General features: G+C 47.2%; 1 protein-coding gene across 1 annotated transcript in view; it reads left to right on the top strand.

Annotated features, from left to right (window-relative positions):
* Positions 1-16,650, top strand: part of COL4A6 (collagen type IV alpha 6 chain) — a 280,716-nt gene extending 264,066 nt beyond the window's left edge. The window contains exons 33-45 of the mRNA XM_012750455.3: positions 271-345; positions 814-921; positions 1,015-1,122; positions 1,715-1,786; positions 2,131-2,256; positions 6,849-6,965; positions 7,303-7,464; positions 7,633-7,731; positions 9,256-9,402; positions 9,859-9,975; positions 10,892-11,083; positions 11,817-12,103; positions 14,792-16,650. Coding sequence (XP_012605909.2) covers positions 271-345; positions 814-921; positions 1,015-1,122; positions 1,715-1,786; positions 2,131-2,256; positions 6,849-6,965; positions 7,303-7,464; positions 7,633-7,731; positions 9,256-9,402; positions 9,859-9,975; positions 10,892-11,083; positions 11,817-12,103; positions 14,792-15,052 — 1,871 coding nt within the window. The 3' untranslated portion in view covers positions 15,053-16,650. The remainder of the gene's footprint in view (positions 1-270; positions 346-813; positions 922-1,014; positions 1,123-1,714; positions 1,787-2,130; positions 2,257-6,848; positions 6,966-7,302; positions 7,465-7,632; positions 7,732-9,255; positions 9,403-9,858; positions 9,976-10,891; positions 11,084-11,816; positions 12,104-14,791) is intronic.
* Positions 16,651-16,928: the final 278 nt, after the last annotated feature.

Genomic DNA, 16,928 nt, shown 5'->3' with positions numbered 1-16,928 from the left:
ATGCCTACCATCTTCTCTTCCCATATCGAGCCTAGTTGATGTGGTTCCCAATGGAGATATGCTGTATGTAGCAGCATTTCATGCCAGTAGCCTGGTAGCATCCCAGCTCCTGGATAGTGATTGGTCACCATTTATCCAGTGGATAATTTTGCTAAGGAGCGCCTCTGGCTACATTGAATCTGAAAAAAATTTTGTGTTCAAATGATCTTGTTGGTGCAAAATGAGCTATAGCTTCTCCTGACCATTTAAACAATGTCATGGTATACCCAGGAGATCAAGGCCAAGTGCTTGAAATTTCTGGTAGCCCAGGACCCAAGGGACAACATGGAGACGCTGGATTTAAAGGTAAGGCTACAATATGTTTTGTCTCATGTGCTTCGTAGACTCCTTAAAATTGAGGATTGGAAAGAATGTTGGAGGGACTCAAGTTCTGCAACTTCTATCCCATAGAGAAAAATTCCTTCCTACAGGTTTTCCAAGCAAACCAGCTTATTCCTTCAAGACTCATAGGCTGTCAAAGACCTTTGAGATAATGGCATCCACCCCTTAAGTTTATAGATTGTTATCTAGACTGTGCTTCTTGAACATTTCCACCCATTGTTCCCACTTTTGCGGAACACTGAGGACAAGTTTACTTATTTCTCAATTGGATGGCACATGGCCAAATGTAAAGACACCTGCCGATATCTTTTTCAGAGTTTCTTCATTGGATCTAGCTCCCTCAGCAGTTAAAATCCTCCCTTTCTCATGGAGTACCACACTGCTGGAAATGTGGCCTGATCACTCAGCAATTTTTTTTTTTTCATTTTGCAGGTGCGAAAGGAAAAGATGGACTAGCTGGTGATGTGGGTTTCCCAGGAAAGAAGGGTGAAGATGGGAAAGTTGGTATTTCTGGAGAAGTTGGCCTCCCTGGCTCCCCAGGTACCATGCCACATAATAGGTTTATTCTGAAAGACCTATGATTAGTTTCAAGCCATGTCCCATTCTGAACTTCTGCCTTGGCTTTACATTTAGGACTTCCCGGGATTGCAGGTGTGAGAGGAGAACCAGGACTTCCAGGTTCCTCTGGTCATCCAGGGGTAACTGGGCCCCTAGGACTACCTGGCTTAATAGGACCCAAAGGTATGTGTATTTGGAACAGGCAATGAGGAAGAGTTTCCTTCCCTCAATAAACCATGGTAACTACTTTATCTCAGAAGATACTATCTAGGCTTAAGCCAGGCCCAGGGGAGTCACTGGGCCATATGAACAATAGTGAAAAAAGAAGATGAAGAGGAATGAAGGCAGACAAACGTGAATGAGAAGAGAACTATCCATGGAGTGAAGAGTCAGCAAGGAAGGTCACTGCCCTGGCATATGTAGTCTTTGCCTGACTTAGAGATTGGGCAGCGAGTTTCTGGAACCAGTCTCTGGGAGCTGGCAACTCAAGGTCTTGGCATTGCCACTCTGAGTTCTTCTTGAAGATACCTAATTAGCTATCATCCTACTCTTGAAGCTGATTGGTCTCTGATAAGAGTCGTGAGAACCTAGGATGTAGGGTGTAGGTTAGGAGTGGTCTGTTCTCCCTTAGAGTATTGAGTAATGCTTTCAAGAAAGACCAGGACTTTAAAATGAGGACCTTGAAATGCTCTGGGAGCAGGTAGCTACCTTGTGCGGAACCTTCCTAATTCAGAGTTGCTACAGCCATTTCTGTTGTTCTCTCCCTTCATCTCAGGCTTCCCTGGATTTCCTGGTTTACATGGACTCAATGGGCTTCCAGGCACTAAGGGTACCCATGGCACTCCAGGTAAGGAAGACCCTCAGAGGTGAGGAGGAGGGCTCACTTACCTGGGGCACCAGGTCTCCCAGAAGCCTGCCAGGGGCTGGCCATGAATTCTTGACTGTGGTATATCCCACTGAATTATTGACTGTGGTATATCCCATATCCTTGGACTCATGGATCTCCTTACCAGCCTCCAATTTGAGATCTCTTGATACAGGGAGGAAAGAGAATGGGGTTTGTCCTTCTATGCAAATCAGCTCCGCCTCCTATGACTTCAGTACTCTGCCTCTTGTGTTGAGCAGGCCTCTCAGGCCCCAGGCAAGTGAGCTAGGCTGAGCTCTGTCCCTTCCCACTGCATCTCCTCCTAGGACCCAGTATTACCGGAGTGCCTGGGCCTGCTGGTCTGCCTGGACCCAAAGGGGACAAAGGTTCTCCAGGAATTGGTATCGGAACTCCAGGGAAGCTGGGTCTAAAGGGACAAAAAGGTGGTCGAGGTAAGTGAGCCCAAGCCAGGCCTTGTAGAAGCCAGGTTTGGGGCTCATCGGGGCCATGGAGCACACAGGCTTGGGCTGTGTATGTCTTCATGTCTCTCGGAGCCTCAGAATCCAGTGGGAATGACTACTGAGAAAGAGAGGGGGTGTCAGGGAGCAGTTCACCAACTCCCCTCTAGCCTCTAGACTCCTTCCCGCTCCTCATTAACCTCAGGGCCTCTCTTGTGCACTTGGCCATCACCTGGGTATGATGCTCCTGAGAATCAGGGTTTGTCCACTTAGACCTTAGAGGTTGGCTGAAATTTTCTCAGTGGCCACTGTGGATGGCACTCCCACTGCCCTGGCAAAACAGTGTGGCTGCTAGAAGAAGCCTGAAACTAAGAAAATAAATGTCTCCCCAGGACAGGACCATGGCAGGCACTTAATTAGAATTTGTTGGGTTCACTGGAAAGTGGGTTCTACCCTAATCTGGGCCTCCAATTCATCACATGGCCTGAAATCCCTTTCTGAGCCTCTATTTTCCCACTTCCCAAAAAGTGAGAATGGATTCTCCTTGCTCAACTTCTCTTAGGAATGTTCTGAAGACCCACATATACATCCCACTCAATGTAAACCAGGAAATGAATTCAGTGTAGCATCATGGTTAAGAACAAGGGCTCTGAAGTCAGTCCTGATGGGTTCAAATTCCAGCTCTACTTCTCACTAGCTACATGACTTTGAACAAGGAAGTTACTTGTCCCTCAATCTCAAATGAACCATTAGTTTTTCTTTTCCGTAAAATGGGCATAATAATAGAACCTACCTCATAGGTGTTTTGAGGAATCAGTGAAGAGTGAGGTAATGTATACAAAAGCTCAGTGCCTGGCACATAGTAGATGCTCAAAAAAAATGTTGGCTATTATGTTATTGCATGATACCTGGGGAAATTATATTTGCAAAATGTTCTGCTCCTCATCACTCTCGGGCCTGAGATCTCACCACACTTTATTTATGTGCGTGTTTGTATAATGTACGTATGTTTTCCAGGAACTATATTCATGTATTAATTCATTTCCTACTGCACTTTGAATTGGTGCATCTGCTGTTTCTGTGTTTACTCTTTCCTTTGGTCTGGACCAACCTGTTCTTTTCTGAAAGCCAGCAGCTTCTCCAAGGGAAGGGCTCAAAACAGGGGCCCAGCCTGCAGAGAGACTGTGGCTTTTTTCATAAGACATAGGGAAGAGGGGACTGGAGAGACAAATAGGGGCATTTCCTGTGGTTTTCAAACCTTGACTGGTCATTAAATTATTCGTCTCCTTTATCTGTCTGGGGTAATAAAATCACAGTTACAAATGTAGTAAACAGCACATGTCGAGATGGATCTATTTCAGGAACATAATGCTGAGCAAATAAACCATGTCACAGAGGAACACATTTGGTATGATTCCATTGATAAACATTCAAAAACTAAGCAAACACAACCAATGTATTGTTGAGGGGTACAAATATACATGGTGAAACTGTGATGAAACCGAAGGGTCCGATGAACCCAAAATTCAGGAGTAGTGGCCTCTGAGAGAGAGGAAAGGCGTAGAATCTGTGGAGGACACACAGAGAAATTGAAAGGTAGTACTATCTTCTTTTTCTTAAATTGAGTGATTGAAACACAGGTGTTGTATCTGGATTATTCTTTATACATTATTGTAAATATTCTATTGTATCCTCTCAATAACTAATTAACCCTTTGCACTCGCTTGCTTTTTTCTCGATTCCTTTATTCTACTCGTGATTTAATTTTTTAAATACTCCAGATTTTACAACGCGCGGCAGTAGAATAAAAACCTGGAGTTTCTTTTCATACAAACTCATTTATTTGGATTTTTTTATATTTCAAATTATTGATACATTCAAAGAGAAATTTTAATCTCTACAATTTTTCATGGTGTGATATTTTTTGAAACATTCACCCACATGAAGACCTGGTTTACATTCACATGTTTCACAAATATAAATCGTCTTTCTTCTTCCTCCTTTGATTTTTCTGTTAGAACAAGCAACACAATCTTTGTGTTTTTTGTTAGGGTGAGGTGTGATTATATGGAGCTTTCCATCTAAACGTTGCTCTAAGTTAGTGTATAATAATCTATCCCTGGAAGTTAGTGTACCATCTCGGCATTTACATTTTACTTGTCCTTTCATGCTAATGAAAACAAGAAAAGATCCTGGAAAAATAGACAAAAATGCCCCTTCCCCACGCGGTGAAACTACGTGTCGAGTGTGGCTCAACATACAAGCTGCTACCGATGCTAAAACTGTGTCGAGTCACACTCAATATCCGAGTGCAAAGGGTTAAAACAATTTATTTGCTGTATTCCCTTCCCCCTTAGGAATCTATCTTAGATTGGATAATGGAAGTCAGTACAAAATGAAAATTTATCCCTAAGAAAACTTTATAGAATCCTTCCCCTTACAAGACCTTTATCTGAATAACTTGTAATTACACCATCCGTTTTCATATTTACACTCATTATTTAGAGGCTTCATTTGTATATTTAATTTGTTTTGAGACAAGGTCTCGCTCTGTTGCCTAGGCTGGAGTACAGTTGTACAATCATAGCTCATTGCAGCCTCAAATTCTTGGGCTAAGCAATTCTCCTGCCTCAGCCTCCTGAGTAGTTATGACTACAAGGACACACTACCATGCCTGGCTAATTCTTTTATGTTTTTGTAGAGATAGGGTCTTGCTATGTTGCCCAGGCTGGCCTCAAACTCCTGGCCTCAATCAATCCTCCTCCTTGGCCTCCCAAAGTGCTGGGATTATAGGCCTGAGCCACCATATCCAGCTTGTATATTTAATTTTTTTTTTTAAGATTTTGACTCTGGAATGAGTTTTAAAAAAATAGGCTATTTTGCATTTTCATCTGCTCATTTAAAGTGTTTTATTCTTAATCAAAGAAATACATGAGATTTTAGCACTACTTGAGGTCAGTAGTGCCTTCTTTCAGATTTGCTAATACTCATATACTGGTGTAATTATAAAAATCAAGAAACAGGTAAAGGGCGGAGGAGGCTCACAGAAACTACCATGGAAACTTTTATAATCTGTGTGCTGCCCACATCTACTCTATTATATGTGGATGTGTGCTGTCTTATTAGTTTTGCATAATTTCAGCTTATAGATATAAGCTAAATACACACACACACACACACACATATATATATATATATACATAAAGCTATCTTTTCAGGAAAAAACTACATACAATGTGTCTTTCTTTTCAGATTTTCACCTCGGGGAAAAAGAAAAATATTTCAAAGGTTCACCAAGGCATAACTGATAATGCCACAAGTGACACCAATGTGGCTTTGCAACTAGTTTTTCGTTTTGTATTTTTTTTAATTTTTCAAACCTAAAATAATTGAGAGATTTTCCTCAAAAATTCCTTTTTCCTTCTCTAGATTTCCTCAGGATTCAATTCATTAATTTGCTATTTAAAAACACCTGAATTAATCTACCATCTTTCTTTTTACAAGTTTTCATGGATTTACCATATTTTTATATTAATGTGAGAAATTCAGCATTAACAGTTTTGGACTTTCTTGTCACAAACCAAAATAAAAAATTAAGAAGCTCAACTACCAGAACAGTTTATCAACCAGCTTGAATCTTATTTGTCTTCATTTGAATATCTTCTAGAATATGCCAAAGAAATACATTTCTTCCATGCTACGTGTATAATATGAACTTCTAAGTTTGTACGTATATCTTTGATATGTTTTCCCATCAAGATTACCATCTGTGTATCTGACATGAACATTAAATAAATCTTTTGTAATTAGGTGAAAGTTTGGGTTTCGAACATATGATAATAGAATTCATTCCACAAACAGAAAACCTGTAAAGCAGTATTAAAATTTGAGCAAACGAGTATTCTTTATCTATTCTAATAGATGACTATTCTCTTTGGCCAAAAACAGGGGAGGGATTTAGTACAGACACATTTGTTCTATAGGCAATTAGGTAATCAATTGGCTATTAGCACGAATTACCTATAAAAGATCATTTTCCAGTTGGCCTAGGTGCCCCAGAAGGTAGCCCAAGAAGACACGGAAGGCACAGCACTTTTGTGCCCCCCATTCTGATCAGTGGCATCTGTTCTGTTCTGACTGGGCCCTGTGGCCCGTTTCTGTCTGTAACCCAGAGACACACATACCGGCTAACTTAGGAAATGTTGTTTGACAGAGACAGTAGGTTTAAAAACACTTGGGAAACTTAATTTCTAGGTATTCAATCATGCTGCCTTTTCTTTCTGATTTTGGGGAAATTGGCCTAAAATTTTTCCATTAGCAGTGAAGTTAGAGGGCTAGAACTTTCCACAGCTCTATCCCAATAAAATGCAGCTCCAGCTGGAAAGAGGGAGTCTCTCTGAGCCCTGTCCTTTCTGTTTGTCTGCTTGCTGGGAAGATAGGATGAGGGGAGAAGAGCCCTCTGCTGGCGGTCTCTGGTCTAGCACCTGCCTGACTGCTTCCATTTTCTCCATGTGAACTGCCATTTTCTCGGACAGAGCCTGGCCCTCTCCTGGGCCCATCTAGCCCCTTTTATTTATTCTTTGCAGGTTTCCCAGGTCTCCAAGGCCCTGCTGGTCTCCCTGGTGCCCCAGGCATCTCCTTGCCCTCAGTCATAGCAGGACAGCCTGGTGACCCCGGGCGACCAGGCCTAGATGGAGAACGAGGTAAAGACAGGAAGCCACAAGGAGGACTGGCCGCTGCCCTTTGCCTGGCATTTGGGGAGGTCCTGTATACAGTGGAGCCCAGCCCCTGTTGCTGGGCATGCATGGGCCTGCTTGGCCACACACCATTACCTCCAGCCAAGACACAGGGGACTGGAATTGGCTGCAAGGGTTGCTAAAGGGTTTGGGAAAGTGTGGGCACTGGGACCCTGCAGGCAGTGAGGAAACTCTCTGTCCTGGGAAGGGGCTTTGGCTTCCTATCAGTACCTAGGCCTAGGCCTTCAGCAGTGGCCACTTCCTGCTCACCTCATCCTCATCCCTCTTCCAATCTTATCCCTAGGCCGCCCAGGCCTCCCTGGGCCCCCAGGTCCCCCTGGGCCATCCTCGGATCAAGGTGACCCCGGAGAACCTGGCTTCCCTGGAATTCCTGGCCCTCTAGGGCCCAAGGGAGACCAAGGAGTTCCAGGTTTCTCTGGCCTCCCTGGAGAGCAAGGACTGAAAGGTATGGCTGCTCGGCTGGCTGTCCGGCCCTTCCCCACTCCACAGTCAGAGATGGCCCCTTCCTGCAGCCCTGTGGATAATGCTCTTCCCTACCTCACCCCTGCCTAGTCTCTACCTCCCACACCCCTCCCAGCCCAGGGCCTGACTTGCTTCCTTTGGACTTTGCCAGGCATGAGAGGTGAGCCTGGTTTCATGGGGACTCCAGGCAAGGTTGGGCCACCTGGAGACCCAGGATTTCCCGGAATGAAGGGGAAGGCAGGGCCAAGAGGTGAGTTGAGAGCACGGGCTGGACTGATCCTGCACTCGAGGGAGGGGCCTAGGGGTAAGGTCCCTTCAGGACTCATGGCTCACCACGCCAAGAAAGCCTGGATGCCTGAAGCAGCTGGATCAAGCTCCTCCGGGGAGGTAGTCTCTCCACTTTGGGGATAATTCTGCCTCCATCAGTTCCCAGGACTGAAGGCCACTGCTGCCACCACGAATCCTGCCACTGCCCCCCTCTCTCTGCTTTACTTCTGTATTTATGGGCATTGGGTTTGCACTCAGATCATCCACCCACCCATCTGCTCAATCCAGAAATAAAGAACCATCCTTCCCATCCTTTGCTGGCCCCTCTCCCACTCACAGGCAATATTAGCAAGGCCTGAGGGTCATCCCTTCTAAGTGTGCCTTGCATCTGCTCACCTCACGTCACCTCCACCACTACCCTCACATCCAGGGCTCCATTTCTCATGCAGCACACTTCCTGCCTCACCCCAACAATCATTTTTCCACACAGGGCCCAGAGAAATCCTATAAAAACAAATTGTCTAGTGGTTGCCCATGGCGTAGGAATAAACTAACTGTGGCCCAAAAGCCCTTTGTGACACCTGCCTCTTCATCCCTATTGGCAGCCTTTCCCCTTACTGCTCACTGTGCCTCTGACACCCTGGCCTCTTGCAGTTATCCAAAAACACCAAGTCCTGGCCTACCACAGGGCCTTTGCATGTGCCAGCTTTACTTCCTGAAGTGTACTTGCTCTGCTACTCTTCAAATGGCTAATTCCTTCTAATGTTTTAATGGTCTCAGTTTAAATGTCACTGCTTATATGAAAGGCCACTGATTTCTTTCTCTCTAAAGCAGATTCCTCCACCCCATAACACCTTCTTCTCCTTCCCACAGTCACTACACTGTTCTTTTCTTCCATAATACTTCTCACAACTTACCCTGAGATTACTGGTATTTATGCATGTTCATGTTTATCATAATCTTCATAACGGTCTGTCTTATTTACTGCTCCGTACCCCGGTCTACCAGGCACATAGTAAGCGCTCGAGAAATACTTGTTCAATGATTTAGTAAGCAAACTGTACTGTTAGTAAGGCAGCTAGCTAGGATTGGGCTCCTAGGCTGTGATTCCAACTGAACCTCTGGGGTTGGTCACATCCCCTCAGCCTCCTTGTCACTGCGTTCTGACCAACGAGTGAGTTAACCAACCACCCTGGCCCTGAGCAAAGGCTTAGCCCACCATATTTGCAACAAATATTTCCAGACTGCCTGCCACCTCCTGGGCCCTGCAGAGAGAGGATGAATATGACCCAGTCCCTGCCCTCAAAGAGTTATCAAGCCACTGGGGACATAGATGGACATTGGGTGGTGAGAGCCATCCTGGAGGGATCTAGTGGGGACTGTGGGGACAAACAGAAAGGGCAGGAAGCTGGTGATTGATTGCAAGGCAGAAAGGAAGGTTCCCAGGGCCCCACCCTGGCCTCTTCTGACTCGGCCTGACATTCCCACTTCCCCCACCTGCCCACAGGCTTTTCTGGCCCCCGAGGTGCTCCTGGAAAGACACCAATTGCAGAAGCTGTCCAGGTTCCTCCTGGACCCTTGGGTCTACCAGGCATCGATGGCATTCCTGGCCTCACAGGGGACCCTGGGGTTCTAGGCCCTGTGGGCCTACAAGGTGAGGAGGCTTTAGAGAACGTGTGGGCAGAGCTGGGCCACTGCTCTGGACTGCTCGTCCCTCTCTACTGTGCCGCAGAGAGACGGAGGGAGTGCACTGGTGGGTGAATGGCCACACTAGGCACCGGCGAAAGCCCAGGCCTGGGGGATAGGCATCCTGGCTTTTAATCCCAGCTTTGCCCCAACTGGAGCAGTGTCCTCATTTCTGATATGGGACAGCAGCAGTTGCCCTGCGTACTTCCCAGCATTACTGGAGGATGAGAGGGAAGAAGGAGGAAGTGGGTGTGAAGGGGCTCAGGAAGGCCCCTGTGAACTGCCCCAGGCAGGCTGCTGACCTGATGAACGGTGCGCCCTCTCCTGGCGAGTCTTGGGCATGACATACAACTCCCCTTTCCCAGGGAAGGCGCCTTGGGATCCTCTCTATTTGATTACTCGCTGTGGGCTTTCTCTCCTGCAGGCCCCAAAGGTTTATCTGGCATCCCAGGCAAAGATGGTCCCAGCGGGCTCCCTGGCCTGCCTGGGGCTCTTGGCGATCCTGGTCTCCCTGGACTGCAAGGCCCTCCAGGATTTGAAGGTGATGTGACATTAGGGGACAGAGAGCTTCTGTGAGGGTTTGAGGCTAGAGTAGGAGTTAAAAAAGAAAACCACCAAATCAGATACTTAGTAAACCTGACAGTAGAGCCTGACACTACTAGGAGGCTCAAAAACTGGGCTGTTCACTCTCTACCACCCTCCAAGCCTGGGAAGGAATGCCCTACGTTCCAGAAGGCAAAGGACTCCTCCAAATCCTTTTCTGGATCTATTCCAGCTCCTAAGAGCTCTGACTCTATCCCATACTACAGCACAGCCCTCTGCCTTGCACCTCCCCTTATCTCCCCAGGGATCCTGTGCATGGGAGGGCTTCATTTAAGGGGTAACAACATTTGAAATAAGGTGTGGCTGCCTATATACCTCTGCTATTTACCTCCCATTTTATATCAGGGATGGCGAATCAGTTGTCCTGAGTAGAGAGCAGTTCTTCAGTGTTGCGACTGATTAGCCATTGTCTGCCATGGGCAAGAGAGGAGGGCAAGATTTTGCCCTGCTAATCCTAAGTCTGCTTCCAGCGCCTCTGATTCAGCAGCTGTTAATACTTAGTTACCACCTATGAGGACCTGCAAGGCTGGACCCAAGAAGTGCCCTGCTCCACCTCCTCGTCCCCACTCAGAGAGAACCCAAGACCAGGTGGCAGTGGGAGGGACCCCAGATAATGCACTTTTAAAAATGGGGACTCTAGCTGGATACAGCCGAGTTGGAGTTCTAGCTCCAGCACTTACTAGCTATGGGACTTCTGAGCCTCAGCGTCTTCATCTACAAATTGGGGTCACCGTGAGGACTGAGTGAGATAGCACGTGTACATAATGTGCCTTGCACCGTGCGTTGCACCAAGCGGGTGGCTGATGCTACCAGTAGCTGCACCACACTCACCTTTTATGTGATCTCCTTCTCAGGAGCTCCAGGGCAGCAAGGCCCCTTCGGGAGACCCGGAATGCCTGGCCAGAGCGTGAGGGTGGGCTACACGTTGGTGAAGCACAGCCAGTCGGAACAGGTGCCCCTGTGCCCCATCGGGATGAGCCAGCTGTGGGTGGGTTACAGCTTGCTCTTCGTGGAGGGGCAGGAGAAAGCCCACAACCAGGACCTGGGTAGGTATCGGCTCTGACAGCCAGCCCTGGCCACCTGTCCCCCCCCTACAAGGACCAACAGCCAACCTCCTCTCTCCTCCCAGCCCTTGGTGGGCCCACTGTTGTATAATGTGTTACAAACACCAGCTCTGGGGTCAGGCAGATCTGGGCTCAATTCTGACTCTACCACTTACTAGCTGTGTACCCTGGGCAAGTTATTCAACCTCTCTAAGCTTCTACTTCCTCCTTAATGGAACAAATAAAGCTAATCTAATACCTGTCATTCATATAGGGTAGTGGAAGGAGTACATGAATCACCCAATGTAAAACGCTTAGAACAACGTTTGGCATTTAAGCATCCATTAAATGTTAGTGATTAGTAGTAGTAATAATAATACGATGTGCAGGACAATGATGATTATCCAAGAATTAATTGTATTGTGTGTAGTTCCACTAATCCTTAAAGGCAGACCCAGCCTATTAAATGCTGGCTTTACAAAGTAAATTAATTAGGGAGTCATTATTTAGTTCATGAGAAGATGCTTGTCATTCTCAAACTCCCCTGGTGCATTTAAAATAGGATTTGATCGACGTAACTCCAGCACGTGTACAGTGTTACAGGCTTGAAGGAGAGGGCTGCCCTGGTCTGGTACAAACGGTTGCGTGTAAACTCAAACCCCTATGGAGTTGGGTCCCGGCGCCTTGCCCCTCAGCCAGATCCCACCTGCCCTTTGCCCACCGTCTCTCCTTGCAGGGTTTGCTGGCTCCTGCCTACCACGCTTCAGCACCATGCCCTTCATCTACTGCAACATCAACGAAGTGTGCCACTATGCCAGGCGCAACGACAAATCCTACTGGCTCTCCACCACGGCCCCCATCCCCATGATGCCAGTCGGCCAGGCCCAGATTCCCCAGTACATCAGCCGCTGCTCCGTGTGCGAGGCGCCCTCGCAGGCCGTTGCTGTGCACAGCCAGGACATCACCATCCCACAGTGCCCGCTGGGCTGGCGCAGCCTCTGGATCGGGTACTCCTTTCTCATGGTAAGGCTCCGCACTGCCCCCTCCCGGGTATAGAGGCAGGGTGGGGAGAGCTCTGGAAGGGCCCCTTTGACTGGTTCCCGGACTCAAGGGACACTAAGGAAAAAGCACAGAGTTTGAAAGGAGGGAAAATGCTTGGTCTGGGCTTGGCTAAAGACCAGAGAGCCCTATTCTGTGTGAAAGATGGGTAGTTAGGGGCGTGGCGGGGAGACAGCAATTTGCACACAGCGGTTCAGGGCGAGAACATCTATGAATCACAGGCCAAGGCCCTACCATCTGTATGCCTGCGTCACTTATGCCACAACCAAGGGAAGGACAAAACACACTATGATCTGGGGAGGACAGCGAGGGAGAGGCTGTCCCCACTCAGGGCCAGGACGCACTCCCTGCTCAGGCCGGCCATGGCACTGCCCCTTCTCCACACCCTCCCAGACCTCTCTGGCCACTGCCATCTCCTCCCGAAAGGCTCGGATGAGAGCATGCTATCTTTTTACATTCTGGCTGGCATTTTTGCTGCCTCTCCATTTCCATGGGAAGGCAGTGGCCAGCCATGCTGTAACCCAAGGAGGCATCGAGTCCCTCCCATGATAGCTCGTGAATACCTCAGGCCATTTCATCAGATGAAAGGTCAAGTTTAGGGCCAGGACAACGCCCAGGGAAAACCAGTGTGGCACCCAGTGAAGTACCCTGCCTCTCGCCAGAGCTTGTCCACTGAATTGTCAGCTTGAGTGTCTTTGAAGAATTCCCAAGACTGCAGGCTCCCTCACAGGAGTGTACCTACCTGGAGAAAGGTATTTCCTTGTTATGCTCTGTCTTTGCACACTGGGCAGGTTATCCCAATGTCATTCAGAATCACCTCACCTGTCATTCTGTCCTGTCCACCACCCAGACCAGGAAATGAGGAAAGAAGATCCATAAGTTTCTGTAAGAAATGGCAGGAAGGCTGTGTACAAAAAAAATCTCATGTGCATTACTCATGGAGAGTTCTTAGTCCTTATTCAGAATCTCTTTACTCTTACTTTACACAAAATGCTAACATACTAGAATATTTTTTTCGAGAAAAGTGGGAGAAAATGATTCAAGGTTGGCCCAATCATTCTGTAAGCTACACTCCTTGGTATGGAGCTCTTGCATAATCGCCTCACACAAAACTGACGTTGACAATGATAGGACCAGCGTTATCTGCAAAGTAAAAAATGTAGAACATCTGCTGCTTAGTAAAGCAGGAACATGTGTCATGCATTTTAGGAAGTTTTTGACTCTGAGGGTCAAAATGAGGAAAACCTTGATGCTTCAGTTCTCAGGAAAGGCCACTTGCAAGGTCACATGGAAACTGTCCTTCTCTCAAAGTCCTACAAAGGAATGGGTTCCTGTGTGCTCAACTTGGGCATTTGTTCCGTTGGCCATTTGCTCACTCGGGTGTGTATCAGGCCTCTTCCCCACCTCCTGTGTGGTCCCAACGATAACCCAGCTAAAGTGAAGCGAGGGTGGCGTGAAGAGATGGGGCTGCTGTCTGTGAGGACAGTGACTGGAGACTAGCAGCTCATAGCAGCCCTGAAACTGAATGCTGAGGGAGCCCTCTGAAGCGACAGCCAGGACATTTAGGCCAATAAGACCCACTTGTACTCAGCAGAGAATGAACACTACCTGTCACCCTAAAGGGTATGGCACAGATTGAAAATACAAGTAGTTCTAATAAAGGTAACTTCAAAGTATAGAGGTAGTGACAGATAACGCTGGGAACAGGGGGCCATGGCAGAACCCATGTGTGGAATATTGCATGCCCTTTCCCTTCTTATAGTCCTGTGCTCAGTAGACAGAGACCTCTGAGAACTACAGTCCAGAAACCTACTGCATTCTCCTTAATTTGGCCTTTCTCAGATTCATCTGGCCGTGGAAATGGGGGAGGGGGCACCTAACACACCTCTGAACTCAGTGGGACAGCAGCACTTTGGGAAATGTGGGTTGAGATGTACCGTGTTTCCCCGAAAATAAGACAGGGTCTTATATTTATTTTTCCTCAAGAAGACACCCTAAAGCTTATTTTCAGGGGATGTGTTATTTTTTTAAAGTACGGTACAACAATCTACATTTATTCAAATATAGTTGAGTCGTCTTCTTCTGGAACATCATCATAACTCTCCAAACCCCGAATTCCATCCTGAATTTCTTGCGACTCTATTTCCTTTAGAACCATTGGCCCCAGTCTCTCATGTCAAGCACTAGAGCTCTCATGGGGCAGATGAGAAGGGCTGCTCGTCGTCTTCACCGCTCGGCGACGAAATGCATGGGTTGTGCAGATGCACTGTGTAGCCACGCCCAGTACTAGGTCTTATTTTCGGGGTAGGGCTTATATTGCACAAATGCTTAGAAATCCTGCTAGGGCTTATTTTATGGGTAGGTCTTATTTTCGGGGAAATACGGTAGTCGTTGGCCATGTGTGATGGATTAGGAGGTCACCAGGGAGCTTGGAGGGGGCATTCTTGGCCCTGGAGGCTGCTACGAGGGAGGATGAGCAGCCCTTGCCCCTAAAACACAGCTCGTGGTATGCTGGCTGGAAGCTGGAGCTGAGCCAAGGGCCCGGGGCTTGGGGATGGAGCACGTGTGACCTCCCGTGGCAGCAGAGCACCCATCACCTCCCCGTGCCACCCCCTGGCAGGCGCAGCTCACACACGCACCTGTCTGTTTCAGCACACTGCTGCTGGTGCCGAGGGCGGAGGCCAGTCCTTGGTCTCACCTGGCTCCTGCCTAGAGGACTTTCGGGCCACTCCTTTCATCGAGTGCAGTGGTGCCCGAGGCACCTGCCATTACTTTGCCAACAAGTACAGTTTCTGGCTGACGACAGTGGAGGAGAGGCAGCAGTTTGGGGAGGAGCCTGTGTCTGAAACGCTGAAAGCCGGGCAGCTCCACACCCGGGTCAGCCGCTGCCAGGTGTGTATGAAAAGCCTGTAGGGGGCACCTGCCACTCTGCCCCTTGCCCTCCGCTGCCGCTCACAACAGTCACCTCACAAGCCTGAATGGTCTGAAGAAGGAAGACCAGAGCCCTGTCAAGTTATACATTGGAGTCTCATTTGGGCTGGACCACTGGACACTGGTCACCCAAACCCTCAGGCCCAATAGATGAGCCCGCCCTGCTCAACGCCTGATGGCCCATTTCACTCGACCTGGTGCTACCATTTGATTTGGATGTTCTTGTGACTATTTGTGGCTACCTCAGAAAGATTTGCTGGGTCCCTAGTTCCTCACTGTCTTGGTCAGAAAGCTCTTCATAATGGCTAATGAGTCATTTCTTCATGGCCAGGGGTCACCACATATTATTTAGCTTAAACCAAAACCCAGTGTTTCCACATTAAAAAAAAAATCTCTTGCTGAACATTCATGGATGGCTCAAGTCTGCAAAGGGCAAGCCCTCACTATCCAAGGAGGCCCACTGTGTGTGTAGGCAGGCAACAGAACTGGAACAAGGTGCTAGCCAGTAGCCCAGAATGAGCTTCAATTCCTTCCAGAGTGAGCAAGACTGGGCTCCACATTGTTTAGGGAGGCTTGAGGGCCAGCAGGTGAGCGGGCCTCATTGACATCACACAGTCCTAGACAAATCACTTCCTCCTTGTGGGCACTGTCCCCAGCCAGAGACAGAGGACTTGGCCTGATCCAAGTAGAGCAGAGGATGCAACAAATGTGGCCAAGCCCATCAAAGGAAATGAGAACCACAGCCCTTTTTCCTGGGCTAGGGGTAGAGGGGAGGATGGGTGTGAAGTTTGCTTTTGACTCCAGGAATAAAAATGCAAATTCCATATCCTGATTTCTCTGAAGGCCCTGTTTATTCCAAATGCCATCCAGATGTGTGCAATGTGGCAAAATGAAGCTGCAGCGTGTTGGTTCCTTTGCATTCTGAGGCTGTTGGAGACTTTCTGTTAAAATGGTCATCCAACTGCTCTTTCACAGGTAGCCTGTTAAACTATTTTAATATGTTTTTAAAACCTCATAAAAATTTAGCATACTCCTCTCTTGAGCAGTTAGCAGAGCTAAAGCAAGCCTAAGTTGGCTATAAAGTGCATTGTATTCTGTTCGGGGGGATTTGTTTGAGACATTTACTTTAATTACCAGTTCCCCAGAATGCAGCTATGTTGACATGAGGCAATTCCTTCCAGGTGATTCTGTATCCTTAAGTATTATGTAAACTGTGCCAACACAGACAAAGCATAACCAGTGTAATCTCAGTTATTATCTTCACCTCCTAGCTAAGTAATAAGCACGGTGTCAGCTTTGTACATAGCAAATAAATGAAATATGAACATTTTACTCTCTTGGCATTCTTTGATGAAAACTTTTCTAATGTCCATATCACAATTTATGAGTCCCCCTCAGAGCCTTGGAGATTCTTGTTACTGAAAGTCGAGCTCTATAACAAAACACTAAGGCAGGAAAAAAGTACATGATGATCAAAGTCAAAGGGCCAAAGAGTCCCCTAATGGTCAACAAACCCCCAGCCTGCTTCAAGATAAGCCTACACTTGCTTTTATTCCCATTACATGGTAGGGTTCAAGAAAGAAGTTTTCCATACTTCTGTGGCCTTGGGATCAGGATCATTTACAGATAAAAGTAGAAAAATGTTAAAGTCATTAAAATCAAATCTAAGCACATGTGCTTGCTCTCTCTATAATGTGTGTGCATATATTTATATATGCATAAAATATATACTTTGGAAGGATAAACAAGAAATAACATTGGAAGCTTTCAGGGATAGGAATTAACCTATGGGAGGGAGAAACATTTCACTGAATACCATTTTGCATCTTTTGAATTTTAAACCACTGGAATATATTAT

Source organism: Microcebus murinus, chromosome X (assembly GCF_040939455.1).
Source record: "Microcebus murinus isolate Inina chromosome X, M.murinus_Inina_mat1.0, whole genome shotgun sequence".
NCBI classification, from domain to species: Eukaryota; Metazoa; Chordata; class Mammalia; order Primates; family Cheirogaleidae; genus Microcebus; species Microcebus murinus.
This window is presented reverse-complemented; position numbering and strand designations above follow the sequence as displayed.